Source organism: Nicotiana tomentosiformis, chromosome 9, assembly GCF_000390325.3.
Source record: "Nicotiana tomentosiformis chromosome 9, ASM39032v3, whole genome shotgun sequence".
Taxonomy (NCBI): domain Eukaryota; kingdom Viridiplantae; phylum Streptophyta; class Magnoliopsida; order Solanales; family Solanaceae; genus Nicotiana; species Nicotiana tomentosiformis.
In genome coordinates this window covers 75,855,950-75,874,359 of record NC_090820.1, presented here as the reverse complement: position 1 = coordinate 75,874,359, position 18,410 = coordinate 75,855,950, and the positions used below count along the sequence as shown (strand labels likewise).

At 38.4% G+C, this 18,410-nt stretch overlaps 2 protein-coding genes across 2 annotated transcripts; both read left to right on the top strand.

Annotated features, from left to right (window-relative positions):
• The first annotated feature begins 1,637 nt into the window (after window positions 1–1,637).
• LOC138899015 (uncharacterized) lies at window positions 1,638–3,557 on the top strand. The gene is made up of 4 exons (XM_070185127.1): window positions 1,638–2,157; window positions 2,264–2,397; window positions 3,269–3,406; window positions 3,525–3,557. The coding sequence occupies exons 1-4, from the start codon at window positions 1,638–1,640 to the stop codon at window positions 3,555–3,557; spliced, it is 825 nt and encodes a 274-aa protein (XP_070041228.1).
• Window positions 3,558–9,030: 5,473 nt separating this feature from the next.
• On the top strand, window positions 9,031–17,940 carry LOC104099875 (aquaporin NIP2-1-like). The gene is made up of 5 exons (XM_070185652.1): window positions 9,031–9,305; window positions 9,836–10,060; window positions 13,397–13,591; window positions 14,080–14,141; window positions 17,369–17,940. Exons 1-5 carry the CDS (start codon window positions 9,165–9,167, stop codon window positions 17,604–17,606), a joined length of 861 nt encoding a protein of 286 aa, XP_070041753.1. The 5' UTR covers window positions 9,031–9,164; the 3' UTR covers window positions 17,607–17,940.
• The last annotated feature ends 470 nt before the right edge of the window (window positions 17,941–18,410 follow it).

Sequence of the window (18,410 nt, the reverse complement as noted above, 5' to 3'; positions counted from 1 at the left end):
TGTATAATATATTTAAGAGATTTCCGCTGTTAAGTTTATTAAAAATATATTATTTATTCCAATGTTTAGTTGTTGTGTCATTGTCAGCTTGCCTAGCGAGTGGTTTAGGTTCAATCACGACGGGTTGGGATTTTTGGGTTGTGATAAGTTGGTATCAGAGCACTAGGTTGCTTAGGTTTCACGAGTCATGAGCAGGTTTAGTAGAGTCTCACGGATCTGTATGGAGACGTCTGTACCTATCTTCAAGAGGCTACCAAACTATTAGGAAACTTCACTTTCTTCCATTCTTGTTGTGCAGATTTGTTAATTCTGGAATCTGAACTTCTACTTTTCTATTCTCTCACAGATTGTGAGGACACATACGACCGGATCAGGCAGACGGCCACCAGTACCATCAGTTAGGGCCTCGAGAGGTTGGTGCCATGGTAGAGGTCGAGGTGCGGCTCATACTACAGCTATGAAGCACCTATGGAGCCACCAGTTGCTCCGGCAGGACCAGCTCAGGTACAATAATGCCCATTGTAATCACAGGCCTTCAGGAGGCTTTGGCACAGATTTTGACTGTATGCACGAGCCTTGCTCAAGCGGTTTCGATTCCAGCTGCACCAGCCACTTCACAGGCCGGGGGAGGTGCCTAGACTCCCGTCGCCCATACTCTAGAGCAGATAGCTGAGGGACTCCAGACACCGAGGGTACTACCATCCCAACCGGTTGCTGTTTCTCGGGCTGAGGTTGGCCTACCTATAAGTGATAAGGAGCAAAAGAGACGAGCAATTTGGGAGGCTCAAGCCTCCAGAGTTCAGTGGGGCAGAGTCAGAGAACGCTCAGGATTTTATAGACATGTGCTAGCGGATTCTTTACATAATGGGTATGTTGGAGACCAATGGGGTTGCATTCACTATATTTAACCTGGCAGGGGAAACCTACAGATGGTGGGAGGCCTATGAGTTGAGCAGGCCAGACTGCACTGCAACACTTACATAGCATGAGTTCTCCTTTCTCTACTTAGGGAAGTTTTTTCCCCAAACTCGAAGGGAGGAGTTTCATAGGCATTTTGATCAGCTCTGTTAGGAGGGTATGACAGTTACTCATTATGAGATGAGGTTTGCATATCTGGCTGATCATGTAGTGTGGTTGGTTCCTACAAAGAGAGAGAGAGGATCAAGAGGTTCCTTCAGTTTGGATCGAGAGGCCGAGACAGATGTTAGGCTTGACCAGGTGGTCAAGATTGCTAGGTGCTTAGAATCGGTTCGCAGGCTTGAGTGAGAGAAGAGGGAGGTCAAGAGGCCCCGTGTTTCAGGTATTTTCAGTGGTACCTCATCTGGAGGTCAGTCACAGCATAGCAAAGGTCGTCCTTATAGGCCCGCTCAGATGGCTCGTCCAGTTCATCGTGGTGCATCAGCTAGTCATGGTTCATACAGTGCTCGTCCAAGTCAGTCATCCTTCAGTGCTCTCCCAGCTCAGAGACCATCCCGTGTTCCATCAGTTCAGGGTTCATCAGTACCAAGTTTTTCTAGTGGCTATTCTGGTTCTCGGGGTTTGGTTCATACTTGCTTCATGTGTGGGGAGTTAGGGCATGTGCGAAGGTACTTTCCCAGTCTCATGGGAGGTCCAGTTCAGTAGAGAGGTCAAGCTATATGACCTCTGTACCAGTTACTTCACCACCTTCTCATCCAGCTCGGGGTGGGATTCAGGTAGTTCGAGGTCGCCCTAAAGGGGGAGGTCGATTAGGTGGTGGTCAGACTCAATGCTATGCTTTTCCCGCCAGGCCAGAGGCAGTTGCTTCAGACGATGTGATCACAAGTATTATTTCTGTATGCCGCAGGGATGCTTCGATATTATTTGATCCTGGTTCTACTTATTCATATGTATCATCATACTTTGCTTATTATTTGGATATCCTCCGTGATTCCTTAGTTATGCATGTTCATGTATCTACACTAGTGGGTGATTTTATTGGTGTGGACTTTGTGTATCAGTCATGTGTTGAGACTATTGGGGGATTGGAGAATAGAGTTGATCTTTCACTACTTAGTATGGTTGATTTTGACGTGATCTTAGGTATGGATTGGTTGCCACCATGTAACGTTATTCTGGATTTTCACACTAAGACTGTGACGTCGGTGATGCTGGGATTGCCTAGGGTTGAGTGGAGAGGTTCCCTGGATTATTTTCCCAGTAGAGTGACAGTATGTTAGTATTGATTCTCCTACTATTAAGTCTCTTCCGGTAGTGAGAGACTTTCCAAATGTTTTTCCTGCAGACCTGCAGGGCATGCCACCCGACAGGGGCATTGATTTTGGTATTGACTTGGTGTCGGGTACTCAGCCCATCTTTATTCCTCTGTATTATATGGCACTAGAAAAGTGGAAGGAATTGAAAGAACAACTTCATGAGGTACGTGATAAGGGATTCATTAAGCCTAGTGTGTCGCCATGGAGTGCACCAGTTCTGTTTGCGAAGAAGTAGGATGGTACTATGAAGATGTACATTGATTATAGATAGTTGAACAAAGGTACAATTAAGAAAAAGTACCCACTATCGCGCATTGATGACTTATTTGACCAGCTTCAGGTTGCTAGAGTATTTTCGAAGATTGATTTGAGGTTTGGGTATCACCAGTTGAATTTTAGGGATTCTGATATTCTGAAGATGGCATTCAGGACCTGCTATGGTCACTACGCATTTCTTGTGATGTCGTTTTGACTGACCAATGCCCCAGCAACATTTATGCATCTGATGAACAGTGTATTCTAGCCATATCTTGATTCATTTGTCATCGTGTTCATTGACGACATCTTGGTGTATTCATGCAGCCAGGAGGATCATGAGTAGCATTTGAGGATTGTACTCCAAACGTTGAGGGAGAAGAAGTTATTCGCTAAATTCTCTAAGTATAAGTTTTTGCTTGATTCGGTGGTGTTCTTGGGGCACGTGGTATCCAGTGAGGGGATCAAGGTAGATTTGGATATGATTGAGGCGTTCATAGTTGGCCCAGACCGTCTTTAACTACTGAGATTCAGAGTTTTCTTGGATTGTCTGGATATTATCGCTATTTTGTGGAGGTTTTCTCGTCCATTGCTCCAATTTGACTAGATTGACCTAGAAGGGTACCCTATATAGGTGGTCTGATAAGTGTGAGAAGGGATTTCAAAAGCTCAAGACTGCCTTGACCACAGCTCCAGTTCTAGTTTTGCCGTCATCATCGGGTTCATATACAAATTATTATGATGCTTCATTGATTGGCATTGGGTGTGTCTTGATGCAGGATGGTAGGGTGATTGCTTATGCTTCGCGACAGCTGAAGCACCATGAGAAGAACTACTGTGTTCATGATTTGGAGTTGGAAGCCATTGTTCATGCATTGAAAATTTGGAGGAAATATCTATACGGGGTGTCTTGTGAGGTATTCATAGATCATCGAAGTCTACAACACTTATTTAAGCAAAAGGATCTAAACTTGAGGCAACGGAGGCGGTTGAAGCTGTTAAAAGACTATGATATAACCATTTTGTATCATCCAGGAAGGCCAATGTGGTGGTCGGTGCCTTGAGTAGAAAGGTTGTGGTATGGGTAGCCTTGCATATATTCAAGCTGGTGATACACCGCTAGCATCAGACGTTCAGGCTTTGGCCAATCAGTTCGTGAGGTTAGATGTTCGTAGCCTAGCCGAGTTCTTGCTTACGTGGTTTCTCGATCTTCTTTGTATGAGCGCATCAGAGAGCGTCAATATGACCACCCTCATTTGCTTGTCCTTAACAACACGATGCAACATGGTGATGCTAAAGAGGTTTTTATTGGAGATGATGGGGTGTTGCGGATGCAGGGTTGGATTTGTGTGCCCAATGTGGATGGGTTGCGTGAGTTTATTTTTGAGGAGTTTCAAAGTTCGCGAATTTCATTCATCCAGGTGTCGCCAAGATGTATCAGGACTTGAGGCAACACTATTGGTGAAGAAGAATGAAGAACGATATAGTGGATAATGTGGCTCGGTGCTTGAATTGTCAGCAGGTGAAGTATGAGCATTAGAGGTCGGGCGGTTTTCTTCAGAGACTTGAGATTCCCGAGTGGAAGTTGGAGTGTATTACCATGGATTTCGTTGTTGGGCTCTCATGGACTTTGAAGAAATTCAACTCAGTATGGGTTATTGTGGATAGACTGACCAAGTCTGCAAGTTTCATTCCGGTTGTGACTACCTATTCTTTAGAGCGACAGGCTCAGAACTATATCCGTGAGATTGTTCGTCTTCATGGTATGCTGATGTCCATTATTTTTTATCAAGGCACATAGTTCACGTCGTAGTTTTGGAGAGCAGTGCACTGAGAGTTGGGCACGCGGGTTGAGTTAAGTACAACATTCCACCCCCAGATAGACGAACAATCCGAACGCACCATTCAAATCTTAGAGGATATGCTATGCCTTTGTTATGGATTTTGGGGGTTCTTGGGATCAGTTTCTACCGCTTGCAGATTTTGCCTACAACAACAGTTTCCAATCGAGTATTCATATGGCTCCTTATGAGGCCTTATATGGGAGGCGGTGTCAATCTCCTATTGGTTGATTTTAGCCGGGGGAGGCTAGGTTGTTGGGCACTAATATGGTTCGGGATGCCTTGGAGAAAGTCAAGTTAATTAAGGATCGCTTCGTACATCACAGTATAGACAGAAAAGTTACGCTAATCAGAAGGTTCGTGATATTGCATATATGGTGGGAGAGAAGGTGTTGTTCAAAGTTTCGCTCATGAAGGGTGTGATGAGGTTTGGGAATAAGGGCAAGTTGAGCCTGTGGTATATTGGTTCTTTTGAGGTGCTTGAGAGAGTTGGAGAGGTGGCCTACAAGCTTGCATTGCCACCTAGTCTATCGGGTGTTCACCCAGCATTTCATGTTTCTATGCTGCCAAAGTATTATAGTGACCCGTCTCATGTTTTGGACTTCAGCACGGTACATCAAGATGGAGATTTGACTTATAATGTGGAGTCGGTGGCCATTTTTTATCGGCATGTTCGAAAGTTGATATCAAAGAATATAGTTTAGTGAAAGTTCAGTGGAGGGGCCAGCCAGTCAAGGAGGCTACTTGGAAAGTAGAGCGAGAGATGCAGAGCAGTTATCCACACCTATTTGAAACTCCAGGTATAATTCTAGACCCGTTTGAGGATGAACGATTGTTTAAGAGGGGGAGAATGTAATGACCCAGTTGGTCGTTTTGTGTATTGTAGCCCCGTTATCTTATTTATCTCTTCTTCTATGTTCATTTTTATATGTGACTTACCGAGGTAGTTATATTGGTTTCAGGGAGGTTTCAGAATGAATTGGGACACTTAGTCTCAAGGTTGGAAGCTTAAGTTGAAAGAGTTGACCAGAGTTTGACTTTTGTATAGACTACTCCGAAATAGAGATTTGATTGTCCTAATAGCTTCATACCGTGATTTTGGACTTAGGCGTATATCCGGATATTGATTTTGAGGTCTGTAGGTTGGTTTGAGGCTTTTTGGCGAAAGTTGGAAAGTTGAAGGTTTGGAAGGTTGAGGGGTTTGACCATGAGTTGACTTTATTGGAATCGGGTTCGGATTTTGATTCCGGAGTTGGAGTAGGTTCGTTGTGTCATTTATGACATGTGTGCAAAATTTGAGGTCGATCGGATTTGGTTTGATATGATTCAGCATTAGTTTTAGAAGTTTGAAGTTCATTGGTTTCATTAGGCTTGAACTGTAGTGCGATTCATGATTTTGATATTGTTTGATATGATTTGAGACTTCGACTAAGTTCGTATCATATTTTAGGACGTGTTGGTATGTTTGGATAGGGTCACGGGAGCCTCAGATGTAATTTGGATTGAAATCGGATTGAGAATTGGACTTATGGAAATGCTGAAGCTTCAGGTCTGGTGTAATTGAACCTGCGTGGTTTTGGCCGCAGGCGCGAGACCGCAGAAGCAGCCTTGGGATCGCATAAGTGGTTCTTGTTGTAGCTAGGAAGATGCACAGGTGAGAGGTATTTTCTGCACCTGCGAGCCCGCAAGTGCGGGCAGCTGAGCGCAAAAGCAAAGTGGGAAGGCTCAGGGAAAGTACGCAGAAGCGGACATAGGTGCGCAGAAGCGCATACGCAGGTGCGATTGATTTGGCCGCAGAAGCGGATATGGACAGGCTGGACTGAAGTCCCAGAAGCGGATGTTCTCCGCAGGTGCGGACGCAAGGGCGCAAATTGAGCAGCAGGTTCGCTTCGTCGGGTGTCTAAGTGAATTCCGCAGATACGGAAATATGACCGCAAAATCGGCGTTGCAAGTGCGACCTTTTGGACCGCAGGTGCGGTTTTGCTGGGCAGAACATAAAATTCAAGGGTTTCGTGTTTTTCTTTCATTTTGGACTTGTGGAGCTTGGTTAGGGGCGATTTTTAAGAGAGTTTTGGCTACAATTGAAGAGGTAAGTGAAGATTCGAAATTTTATTGATAAATATTGATTACCCATTGATTATTTTACCTAGTTTGTATGTGTTTAAGGTGAAAATTAGGAATTTTAGACTATGTTATTGGAGAGTAAGAATTGATGATTTGGGGGTCGATTTGTTGATAGAATTGGATGACTTTGGTATGGTTGGACTTGTAATTGAATGGGTGTTCGAATTTTGTGAATTTTGTCAGGTTTCGGTATGCGGACCCGGGGTTGACTTTTTGGATTGACTTTTCAATTTTGATTAAACACCTTAGCTTCATCTTTGGAATTGTTTCCTATAGCTATTATTGATGGAATTAAGTTGTTTTAGCTAGATTCGAGTCGCTCAGAGGCCGATTCGCGCGCGCTTTGAGATAAGTAACATTTCTAAACTTGGAATTGAGGGCATTTATCCCTCGAAAATGTGTTATTTGTATTTTGTTGGGGTGACGCACATGCTAGGTCACGGGCGTATGGGCGTGCACCATGATAATTATGATCCGGGTTGATTTTTGTATTGTATTGTTATCAAGTCTTGTTTTATCTGTGTAATCCCTACTCAATAAAGTGATTGAGCTGTGATTCATGTTAGAAATTATGTTTAGGCTATGTGCTTACTCAGTTGAGACCTAATGAGATTATTTTCTTTATTTTGAGTTATCTGCTTTAACTGCAATTATATACTCAGTCATGGTTCTTTATTTGCATATCTTATATCAGTCTCTGTTATCATTCATTGTTACGTCACATATTATCGTTGTTTGGATTGAGTGGTACGAGATTGTGAGCCCTTGAGACTTGAGAGATTGATAACTGAGGTGGGCTTGAGTGCCGGGTTGTGAGTGTTATTGTGGATCGGGTTGCGAGTTGCAGTAGGCCATAATGGCTTTACTATTATTATTATTATTATTATTATTATTATTATTATTATTATTATTATTATTATTATTATGTTCAGTCACTATAGTTGTTCGGAACCCACAAACCATTCCGATCGGGGGTCAGAATGTTTTCGAATATGTTCTTGAATTTATTCGAGATGTGAGTAAAACTCAAATTGGCGAAGAATATGGGCCATTATTATTATTATTATTATTATTATTATTATTATTATTATTATTATTATTATTATTATTATTATGTGGATCGGATTGCACGCTGCATCAGGCCTTATAGACTTTGATTAGCGCTTGGGTAGCATTCTCTCCTTCGAATCTGACATACCAACAGTGAGCGCAGGCATAGTGATATATATATACATGTGCTTTGGTGAGGGGCATTGATGCGAGGTACCCGTACAATGCTGAGTGATTGTGTGTGGGTTGTGTGGGCATTTGCCAAACAAATTGAGCACTTCTGAGAGTGTGAGTACTTGGGTATATCACCGTAAAATCATTCGTTGACATGCATATCTGACATGTAGGCATAGAGATGTACCATTCCTCATGCTAGTTGTAATTGACATGTTCCTATCAGTGTTGGGCTATAATTGTTGAACTTGAAAGCATGTCTAAATTTCTATAACATGAACGAGCTGATTATGATAATTTCCCGAGAGACTTTATTTTCTTTTTTGAATTTCCTTAGTTCGGATTCTTGTCTTCTCTTAGTTGTTTATTATTTTTGTCATCATTAAACCCGTGTTGTCATTATATTGAACTCTAACTATCTTCTTCTGATATCGTCATTGCTTTCAACCCTAGGTTAGTTCTGTTACTTATTGAGTACATGAGGGTCATTATACTCATACTATACTCTGCATTTCGCGTGCAGATCCAGGTACATCTGGACGTGGTGATTGCTAGATCTGTGCTAGTACCTGCTCGGAGACTTCGAGGTAGCTGCTATGACGTCCGCAGATCTTGACTGTCTTTCCTTTTTATTTTCTTCAGTACTGTTCTATTACTCAGACAGTTGTACTAGGGTTTTGGTTTATGTTGATACTTGGTAGTGCTCATGTACTCGTTGACACCAGATTTTAGGGAGATAGTAGTATTTCAGTTGTTTGTATCAGATATTTATGAGATTTCCGCCGTTGAGTTTAATAAAAAAATGTTTTATTCCAATGTTTAGATGTTATGTCATTGTCGGCTTGCTTGGAGAGTGTGTTAGGTGACATCACGAAGGGTTGAGATTTTTGGGTTGTGGCAAATAGTTGGATTATTAAGTATATTTATACATTATTTTTTAAAATTATGTGCAAAAGATATGGTAGTTAACTATGATTAATTACTTGCGGTTATAATTAAATAGCATGACATATCATTTATCCGTTAAATTGGTGTAAATACCCTGTGCACATAAAGTTTTATATTATTATACTCTTTTGGATAGGGAATTAGTATAACTATACCCACAATAAAATATGAAATCGAAAACAAAACGAAAAAGAAAACACGCACATAATTGAGTAACGTGTATGGGCCCAGGCCACGTCTGAAGAGATAGGAGTCCAACATGCATAATGAATCGAGGATGTACACTTTTCACCCAAAAATATTTAAGTGCATCTCTCTATATATAAGTATATGGGAAGAAACAAATTTCTTAGAGCTAAAAGCTCAAAGCCCAAGTTTATTCCGTCTCCTTAAAACCTCTTCAACTTCACATATATATGCACGTCTCCTTTCCCAACTAGAAACATTTTAAAAGGAGGAAGAAGAGATTCAATTTTCTGTTTTATTCCTCTATAGCACTATTTGTTAACCAGTTTTTATTTGTCTATCTAGTTCATCAATGGAGAGTAAAGGAGGAAACTCTACAGAAAACAAAAAACCAAATGAATTGGTGTCCGTCGAAAATCCAAAGTCCAACTTGTCCTTCCGTTACATATTGATATTTTTTCAAGAATATTACCCACCTGGCTTTCTCAAGAAGGTATTCAACTCATTCATAAATATGTCCATCAAATAACTGACAGTTCAAAGAAATTTTCTGCTATGATCAGTACAATTTAACTTATCTCAATAGGTTGTTATTTTATTATCATATCAAATTTGCTTAGAAAAGTTACTTATTATTATAAGTCAACTTGATTAACCTGATAGATGTAAAAAACCTTATACATTATTGGTACACAAAATTTAAACTTGTCCGTTAATCTACTTGCATGCATGTGGAGTAGCTTCTCTTCTCTTTTTATTTACAGGTTGAAATATTACTTTTCTTTTCTCTCTTGTTATTCGTCTTCTTCTTTTCTTAGCTTTTAAATTAACTTTCATCTTCATCTTCTTCTTCTTTTCTTCCTTATTCATTTTCGTTTTGAATTGTGATTAGGAGAATTTCATTTGATGATCAATGAATATGATGCAATGTGAGTTTCATGGGTTCGCGATAAGAAACATAAAAATTGAGAACTCATCAATAGTTTAATCAAGTTTTGAATCCACTTCTAATGATTCTTGCAGGTGATAGCGGAGGTAATTGCGACGTATCTGTTGGTGTTTGTGACATGTGGTACAGCTGCAATTAGTGCGAGCGACGAACACAAAGTGTCGAGACTTGGAGCCTCTGTTGCGGGTGGACTCATTGTTACAGTCATGATATATGCTGTTGGACATATCTCTGGTGCGCATATGAATCCTGCTGTTACCTTTGCTTTTGCCGCCGTTAGACATTTCCCATGGAGACAGGTCCGCTTCTTAATTATTCCTTCCTAATTGATTCTTTATTATTTTTCCTTTTTATTTCTTTTTGGTACGTCTGTCCTGGATCATCCTATTCCTCCAAATGTTATAAAATGAAAAATAATCATTTGAAACCCAAAAAAAAAAAAAGAGAAAAATATTGAAGTGTGTGACTTTTCAGCTAAAAATTTAAATTGTTAGAAAGGAAAACACTTTTAATTATTTACTTATATCATGTCTCACCAAGTCTCCACCCGCGTGAGCGTGATCTACTTTTTTATGGGCTAAACGCATAAAATTATATACTCCATTTGTTTCAATTTATGTGAACACATTTGATTGGTCATGGAACTTGTGGTGTAAAATAAGGCATATATATTTTGTGTAGTTATAAATCATTGCATAAAGGTTAATTCTTTTCAAATATGAAAAGAGGTCATTCTTTTTGACATGGACTAAAAAAGAAATAAATTCATATAAATTAAAATTGAGAGAATATATACTTTGTAAGTTGAATTGGCATTTGAATCTAGCATCTCTTGTTGTGTTAATACCGCTTAAGATATTTTAAATATCATATTTTAATTAATTATATTATATTATGTTTCGACATAAAAAGAAAGAAATCACTGATTTGAGTGGGGCCTGGCCAATTAATGAATCTTTTTTACCTCATAGTGGTAGGTTGGAGCTTTAAATTCTAGGGGTTACGTCGGATTTATTCTTGGTACATATAATTTCAATTATGTCTTCTATGATTTTCAAATTCAAAGATAATACCAATTATCAATACAATATTCTTTTCTCGCATATATAGAGCATTTTCGGATTATAAATAAAAAAAAATAAGATATAGCAATTAATATGCATTTTAGATATAGAGGATCCATTCCAGCTACACACAACCTTTGGCTATAGTTGGTCCGGCAGCTGACCTGATTACACACCTGGTGATTTTGATAGGCACATGACAATTATTAAAAGTCACAACTTTTTCTATATGGAGGAACCTTGACTCCTTTCGTCACTCTCAATCCATTAGGTCTTTAGTGGACAAACAGTGTTATGAAGTTTGCTCTATAACAGTGAAATAATTATGTCACCCATATTAATGTCATCCATTCATTCATATGCTAGCTGCTATAGTATAGTCCCAAAAGTAAATACACAACTCATAACCTACGGAACAACGAATTTACAACAAGGAATACTACAGTTAAAGACTAAATACAAAATCAAGGAAGCAGATAGTTCAAATCTCGCTCAATCAATCAATAAGGACACCTTTCCCTCGACTTTCCGACTCCGAACAGCTCAAATTTAGCCAAAAGCAATTACATACTATAAATATAACTATAATAAACTAATCTAAATAATAAAATTATGACTTTAACAAGGAATTAGAAAATTGCCCCAAAAGGTCGACCCGGGCCCACGTCTCGAAATCGGGTAAAAATCACAAAATACGAACACCCATTCGATATCGAGTTCACCCATACTAAAATTACTCAAATCCGATACAAGAATCCAGATCAAAACCTCAAAATTCGGCCTAAGGATTTTTCCACCTTCTTTCCAAATTTCTCAACCCAAATCCTTAATCAAATAAAGAAATTAATGATAGATTAGTGGTCATTAATCAAAAATGAGTCAAGAATCCTTACCCAAATATTTCCTCTGAAAATCTCTCGAAACATCGCCACAAACCGAGCTCTCTAGGTCTAAAAATGGATAATGAAATCAAACCCTCGAAAATCTCCTTTTTCTGCCCAGTTAAACCGCTTCTACGGTACATTTAGCCGCTTCTGCGCCGCCGCTTTTACGGTCAGACAACCGCATCTACAGAAAGTCACTGACACTGGCCAACCGCTTCTAAGGACTGGCCTCCCAAGCTCTCGTCCGCTTCAGCGATCATCATTCCGCAGAAGCGACACCGCTTCTGCGACCTCCTCGTCGCACCTGCGACTACTGGCCACCCTCTTCAGCCCCGCTTATGCGCTCGCCCGTGCGCTTCTGCGAGCTCGCACCTGCGGCCAAAATTCCACAGGTGCGAATGCACTAGAAGGCAAAATCCCAGCAAATGCTTCAAGTCCAAATTTGATCCGTTAACCATCCGGAATCCACCCGAGGACCCCGGAACCTCAACCAAATATACCAACTAGTCTTAAAATATCATACGAACTTAATAGATCCTTTAAATCACATCAAACAATGCTAAAAACACGAATTGCACATAGATTCAAGCCTAATGAACTTTAGAACTTCTATCTTCTACATTCGACGTCGAAACCTATCAAATCAAGTCCGATTGACCTCAAATTTTACACACAAGTCACAATTGACATTACGGACCTACTCCAACTTCCGGAATCAGAATCTAACCCCAATATCAAAAAGTCCACTCCTTGTCAAACTTTTCCGAAAATTATCCAATTTTTCAACTTTCGCCATTTGACGCTGAAATGACCTACAGACCTCCAAATAAACATGCGGACACACTCCTAAGACCAAAATCACCCTATAGAGCTATTGGATTCGTCGAAACTCCATTCCGGAGTCGTCTTCACATAGATCAAACTACGGTAAATTCTTACGACTTAAACTTCTATTTTAGGGACTGTGTGTCCCATTTCACTCAGAAACCAAAAATCAAACCTTCCAGCGAGTCACGTAACCACAGAATAAAATAGAGAGAGCAATAAATAGGGGTTCGGGGCTAATACTCTCAAAACGACTGGCCGGGTCGTTACAGAATAAGAGCCCGTTTGGATTTGCTTAAAAATACTTTTCAGCAGTAATAGTGTTTAAGCCAAAAAGCAAATAACTTGGGCCCAACTTATGGTTTTTGGCTTGTTTTAAGTAGTTTCTAACTTATTTTATGAACTTTTTGACTTTGCCAAAAAGTGAAAAGAGCATAAAAGCTTATTTGACCAGCTTAAAAGCCAACCCAAACGTAACTATATATTAAATTAACTCTATGAAAGTCTTGAATTAAATGATTGTGGCCATTCTATTTCTATAGTTCAATTGAATCCAATAATCTTTTATATGGATCACAAAAATATAGTGAAAAACTACTAAAATTTTGACAAATATTATATTCTAAATTAATAATTTCAAATTAAAAATATAATGATTTCAATTAAGAACCTAAAGGTTAAACCTGTCATGAAGTTTAAAATTGTAATCATCATAAACTAAGCAATTTAACATGAAGAGGACAAATTTAAACACAAGGCGACTAGGATGAATGTCTTGCATATATTGGTTTGATACAAATTGAACCTGACTTTTTTTTTCGTTTACAAGAAGCTAAAAGGTGTAATTTGGTTCTTTTTGAAGGTACCACCATATGCAGCGGCACAACTTACAGGAGCGACCGCTGCTGCACTCACTCTACGTGTATTGCTTCACCCAATAAAACACGTGGGAACTACAACTCCTTCAGGCTCAAACATTCAAGCTTTAATCATGGAAATTGTGGTCACCTTCTCTATGATGTTCATCACCTCAGCAGTCGCCACTGATACCAAAGCTGTAAGAATCCCGAAAATCATATTATCTCTGTTTTGTTACCCCGGAAGATTTTTTTTTTTTTTTTTTGCGAAATAATTTCTTAAAAAAATTATTTTTTGATGTTTAATTATCAGAAAAATATTATCAAAAGGGAGAAAATATATTCCTTTTTATATGGGCGGACATCATTCTCCTTACAACTATCTTAACTTCTAACTTCATATTACTTTTTCCAACTAAAATTTTGACATAATTATTAATCTATAGTAATCTAAAGTATTACTAAAACACTTTTATTTGTAAATATTATTATTTCTTTAATAAATATTGTGTTTCAACAACCAAATACAGAAAAAAAAAATATACGGGAAAATATTTTTTAAAGAAACTATTTTTTACAGAATTGAAAATGACTTCCCTCATTCTTAGTAAAGTTGTGTCCTTTTTATTTGTAAAGTCAAGTGGATCATGATTCTGATAATTCTTTTGTTGAACTTGTGTTTTCATAGATCGGTGAGCTGGCAGGCATGGCAGTTGGTTCGGCTGTATGCATTACTTCTATCTTGGCGGGGTAAGTGGCGGTCTATCTTGATGAATTTAAAGAAAACAGTTGTACAAAGTTTTTAAAAATGAAAAACCTAATAATATACCCATTTTTTGCTTGGACATAAGTTTTGACGCTTATGAAAACGAGCGGTCATAATTAGGGATAAGCTAAAAGTTGTATGGTAGAATTAGAGAAGATAAACTAAACCTTCAAAATTCTTATTTATAAAAAAATCTACTCGCACTCTTATTGTGAGGGAGGGGTGGAAGGAGAAAGTGAAATATTCTGGTCTCACGCTCTAGATGATAAAAACAAAATGCATCAAATAAATAAAGATTTTAAATTATTTACACGGACACATATCATATTTTTCTCTCTTTTTTTCTTATTGAGAAATTCATTCAAAGTTATCCTCAAGACAAATTGCAATCTTCGAATTTCAAGAATAATGGACAAACCCCTCTGCATTCTGTACCAAAATACCGGACATAGTTTGTGTAATATGGCTATTATTTTGTCAAATGGAGTCCATCTCACATAAGCATAAGCATCTTTGCAAAGTGTAGACTTTGTTGGCAATATTCTTTGGGACCCAAAAATATTGTATTGTGTGTTGGACATCATTTGCAGAAGTTGTATCTCTTCTTTTATACCTATGAGGTCAAGACTTTTTTGCCTATAAAAGGGAAGGTCATTAGTTCATTTTATACGCACCAACAAGACTTGTCTTCAATTCTTGTTTCTTCCTTCCTTCCTTTATTAAGAGTGTTTTGTATGAGAGTTAGTGTTGGGAAGCACTTGCGAGAACCCTTTTTTTTGAGTGATCTTGTGAGGTTATTCTCTTAGGGTATTTGGGATTAATTAGAGTGTTTACTCTAATTTTGTACTCTCTTTTGTACTCTTATTGTTATAGTAAATTGTTCATCTCGGCTTGTGGACGTAGGTCACTTTGACCGAACCACGTTAAATTTGTCTCTTCTTTATCTACTTTAATTATCGTTGTTATCAATTTCAATTGTCTTTGTTATTGTCATTATACCGTTGTTTGTCTATATTCCGCACTACCCGGGTTCCCGACCCTAACAAATTGGTATCAGAGCCGGATCTAAACAGGTTAGTTTCAATAGCCAAAATGACTCTAACAAAGACCTATGTTGAGAAATTTGACCGAAGTGCAAATTTCGGAATGTGGCAATTAAAGATGGAAGCTATCCTAATTCAGGATGGCTTAGACTTGGCTTTGCAAGGAAAGGAGAAGAAGCCGGATAAAATGACGGACGAGGAGTTTGCCATCATAGACAAAAAGGCAAAAGTAGGTATCATTTTAAATCTCTCAAATGAGGTTTTACGTGAAGTTTCTGTAAAAACCACAGCTAAAGGCATGTGGGAAAAATTGAAAACCTTATATATGAAGAGGACGGTAGAAAATAGACTTTACCTGAAGCAGAAGTTTTATACAATTCGTATGGGTGAAGGTACCTCTATTCTCTCTCATCTTGACACATTTGATTCCATTCTTATGGATTTGAGTAATATAGATGCTGAAATTAAAGATGAGGATCAAGCTGTGTTACTGCTTTGTTCTCTATCCCCATCTTTTAAGCATATAAGAGATACTATGCTTTATGCAAAGGATAATATCTCTTATAAGGATATTAAATCTATCTTAAAATCAAAAGAACAGATAGATAGTGATATTACTAGGGAAGCTAGTAGAACTCAAGCGGAAGTTGGCTTGTTTGTAGGGGAAAATCCGACTTCATAGCCAGATACAATAATTTAGAGTGTCGCTATTGTCATAAGAACGGTCACAATATCTCCGAATGCTATAAACTGAAAAATAAAGAAAAGCACAAAGAAAGAAAAAATGAGCACAAAAATACTGACACCGCCGAAGCTAGTGTAGCAACTGATGAGATTGAGGGAACTATATTTTTAGCAACTGAAACTAGTTTCAGATTAGACAATGAGTGAATTTTAGATTCCGGTTGTTCATATCATATGTGTCCTAGCAGGGACTTGTTTTCTACATATGATTCAGTTGCAGGTGGAGTTGTCCAATTGGATAACAATGTTACTTGTAACGTTATTGGCAAAGGTACAATTCGGGTCAGAATTCATGATGATGTGGTGAGAACTCTCACCGATGTTAGATATGTTCTTGAGTTGAAGAAAAATCGCATATCTTTGGGCACTTTAGAATTCCTTGGGTGCAAATTCACTGGTGGAGGTAGAGTTCTGAAATATTTTCAAGGTGCTCGTGTGATTATGAAAGCACACAGATCTGGTTCGTTGTATACTTTATTGGGCTCCACTGTTATAGGCCCTACTACAGTTTCGGTATCAAACAACTTGTCTGATTTTGATGGCATTAAATTTTGATATATGCCCATTGGGGCTTTGCAGAGAGGTGGAGCAAATTTACTTTATCATCCAAAATTAGGCCAAGGTGGAGATTTGTAATATGACCATTATTTTGTCAAATGGAGTCCATCTCATATAAGCATAATCATCTTTGCAAAGTGTAGACTTTGTTGGCAATATTCTTTGGGACCCAAAAATATTGCATTGTGTGTTGGACATTATTTGCACAAGTTGTATCTCTTCTTTTACACCTAAGAGGTCAAGACTTTTTTGCCTATAAAAGGGAAGGCCATTAGTTTATTTTATACACATCAACAAGACTTGTCTTCAATTCTTGTTTCTTCCTTCCTTCCTTTATTAAGAGTGTTTTGTATGAGAGTTAGTGTTGGGAAGCACTTGCGTGAACCCTTTTTTTGGAGTGATCTTGTGAGGTTATTCTCTTAGGGTATTTGGGATTAATTAGAGTGTTTACTCTAATTTTGTACTCTCTTTTGTACTCTTATTGTTATAGTAAATTGCTCCTCTCCGCTTGTGGACGTAGGTCACTTTGACCGAACCACGTTAAATTTGTCTCTTCTTTATCTACTTTAATTGTCGTTGTTATCAATTTCAATTGTCTTTGTTATTGTCATTATACCGTTGTTTGTCTATATTCCGTACTACCCGGGTTCCCGATCCTAACAGTTTGCATAACAGAGAGCTCGAAAGTGTGACCTAAATTACAAGTCCCTCATCAACCTTTGGTAGTTGAACTAGACCCTGTCATATTGTTTTAAATATAGACATTTATCACTTAATCTTAATTAAATCAAATAAAAATAATATTTTCCCGTTTAACCATGTTTTTAATTAATTGGCTGAACTATAATAATGTTGATTTGTTGCAGGCCAGTGTCAGGAGGATCAATGAACCCAGCTAGAACCATTGGACCTGCAATGGTTAGCAACGATTACAGAGCAATATGGGTGTATATAATCGGACCTGTTTGTGGAACATTACTTGGAGCATGGTCCTATAATTTCATCAGGGTCACTGACAAACCGGTCCATGCAATAGCATCAGGGCAGTCATTCTCATTTAAACTTCGAAGAATGAAGAGCAATGATGAAGAACAAGGAGTATAAACAAAGAGCCTCTAGGCGCTTTGTGATGCTTTAATTTGGTTGCATATTTCTTATGCTTTACTGAAGCTCTTGTAACATATTAACACAATTACACCCACTCTCTCTTCTTTTCTCCTCCTTTTATATGTGTTGTAATGTAATTTCTATATCATACGCAGTTGTAATGTATATTAATTAGTTGTATAAATGTGCTGCAAAATGATATAGACGTGCTGATGTTTCAGTTCGACTTCAAGATTTTTATTTCCATAAATGTAACTGTATTGAGTACTGACTGTGGTAAACTTCTCCTCGTTGTAAAGTGAAATGAAAATCTGATTTAAACGATGTTATGAATGTTTCAACAAGCTTTTGATACTAAACAATGGAACCAGCCTTGTATTATATGGATAATCCGTTACAGGGAAAATAGAAATATCTGAATAGCAACAAAAAGATAAAAGTACTGACAGAAAGAAAGATAGTGGGGGAGGATAGAGCCACAGAGAGAGGAGGGCCGGGAATATTCTTAACAACTTTCTTACTCTACTCTACGCGTAATCTGTTGAAATTGTCAAAAGTCCCACATCGGTGGATGACAATTTTGAATGGGAATTTCACTCTATAAAAGGAGGCCTAATGTTTAGGATTTAGACACACCTCTCATTTGCCTTTTATCTTCTTAAGGCATTTGTATCTTCTCTCTTTAGTATTATTTCACTTGTAATTTTGGAGTGGAATAAAATATTGATTGTGTCCGAGGAAGTAGGCAAAATTGGCCGAACCTCGTAAATTCTGGTGTTCTTTTATTGTTGTCTTATTGTC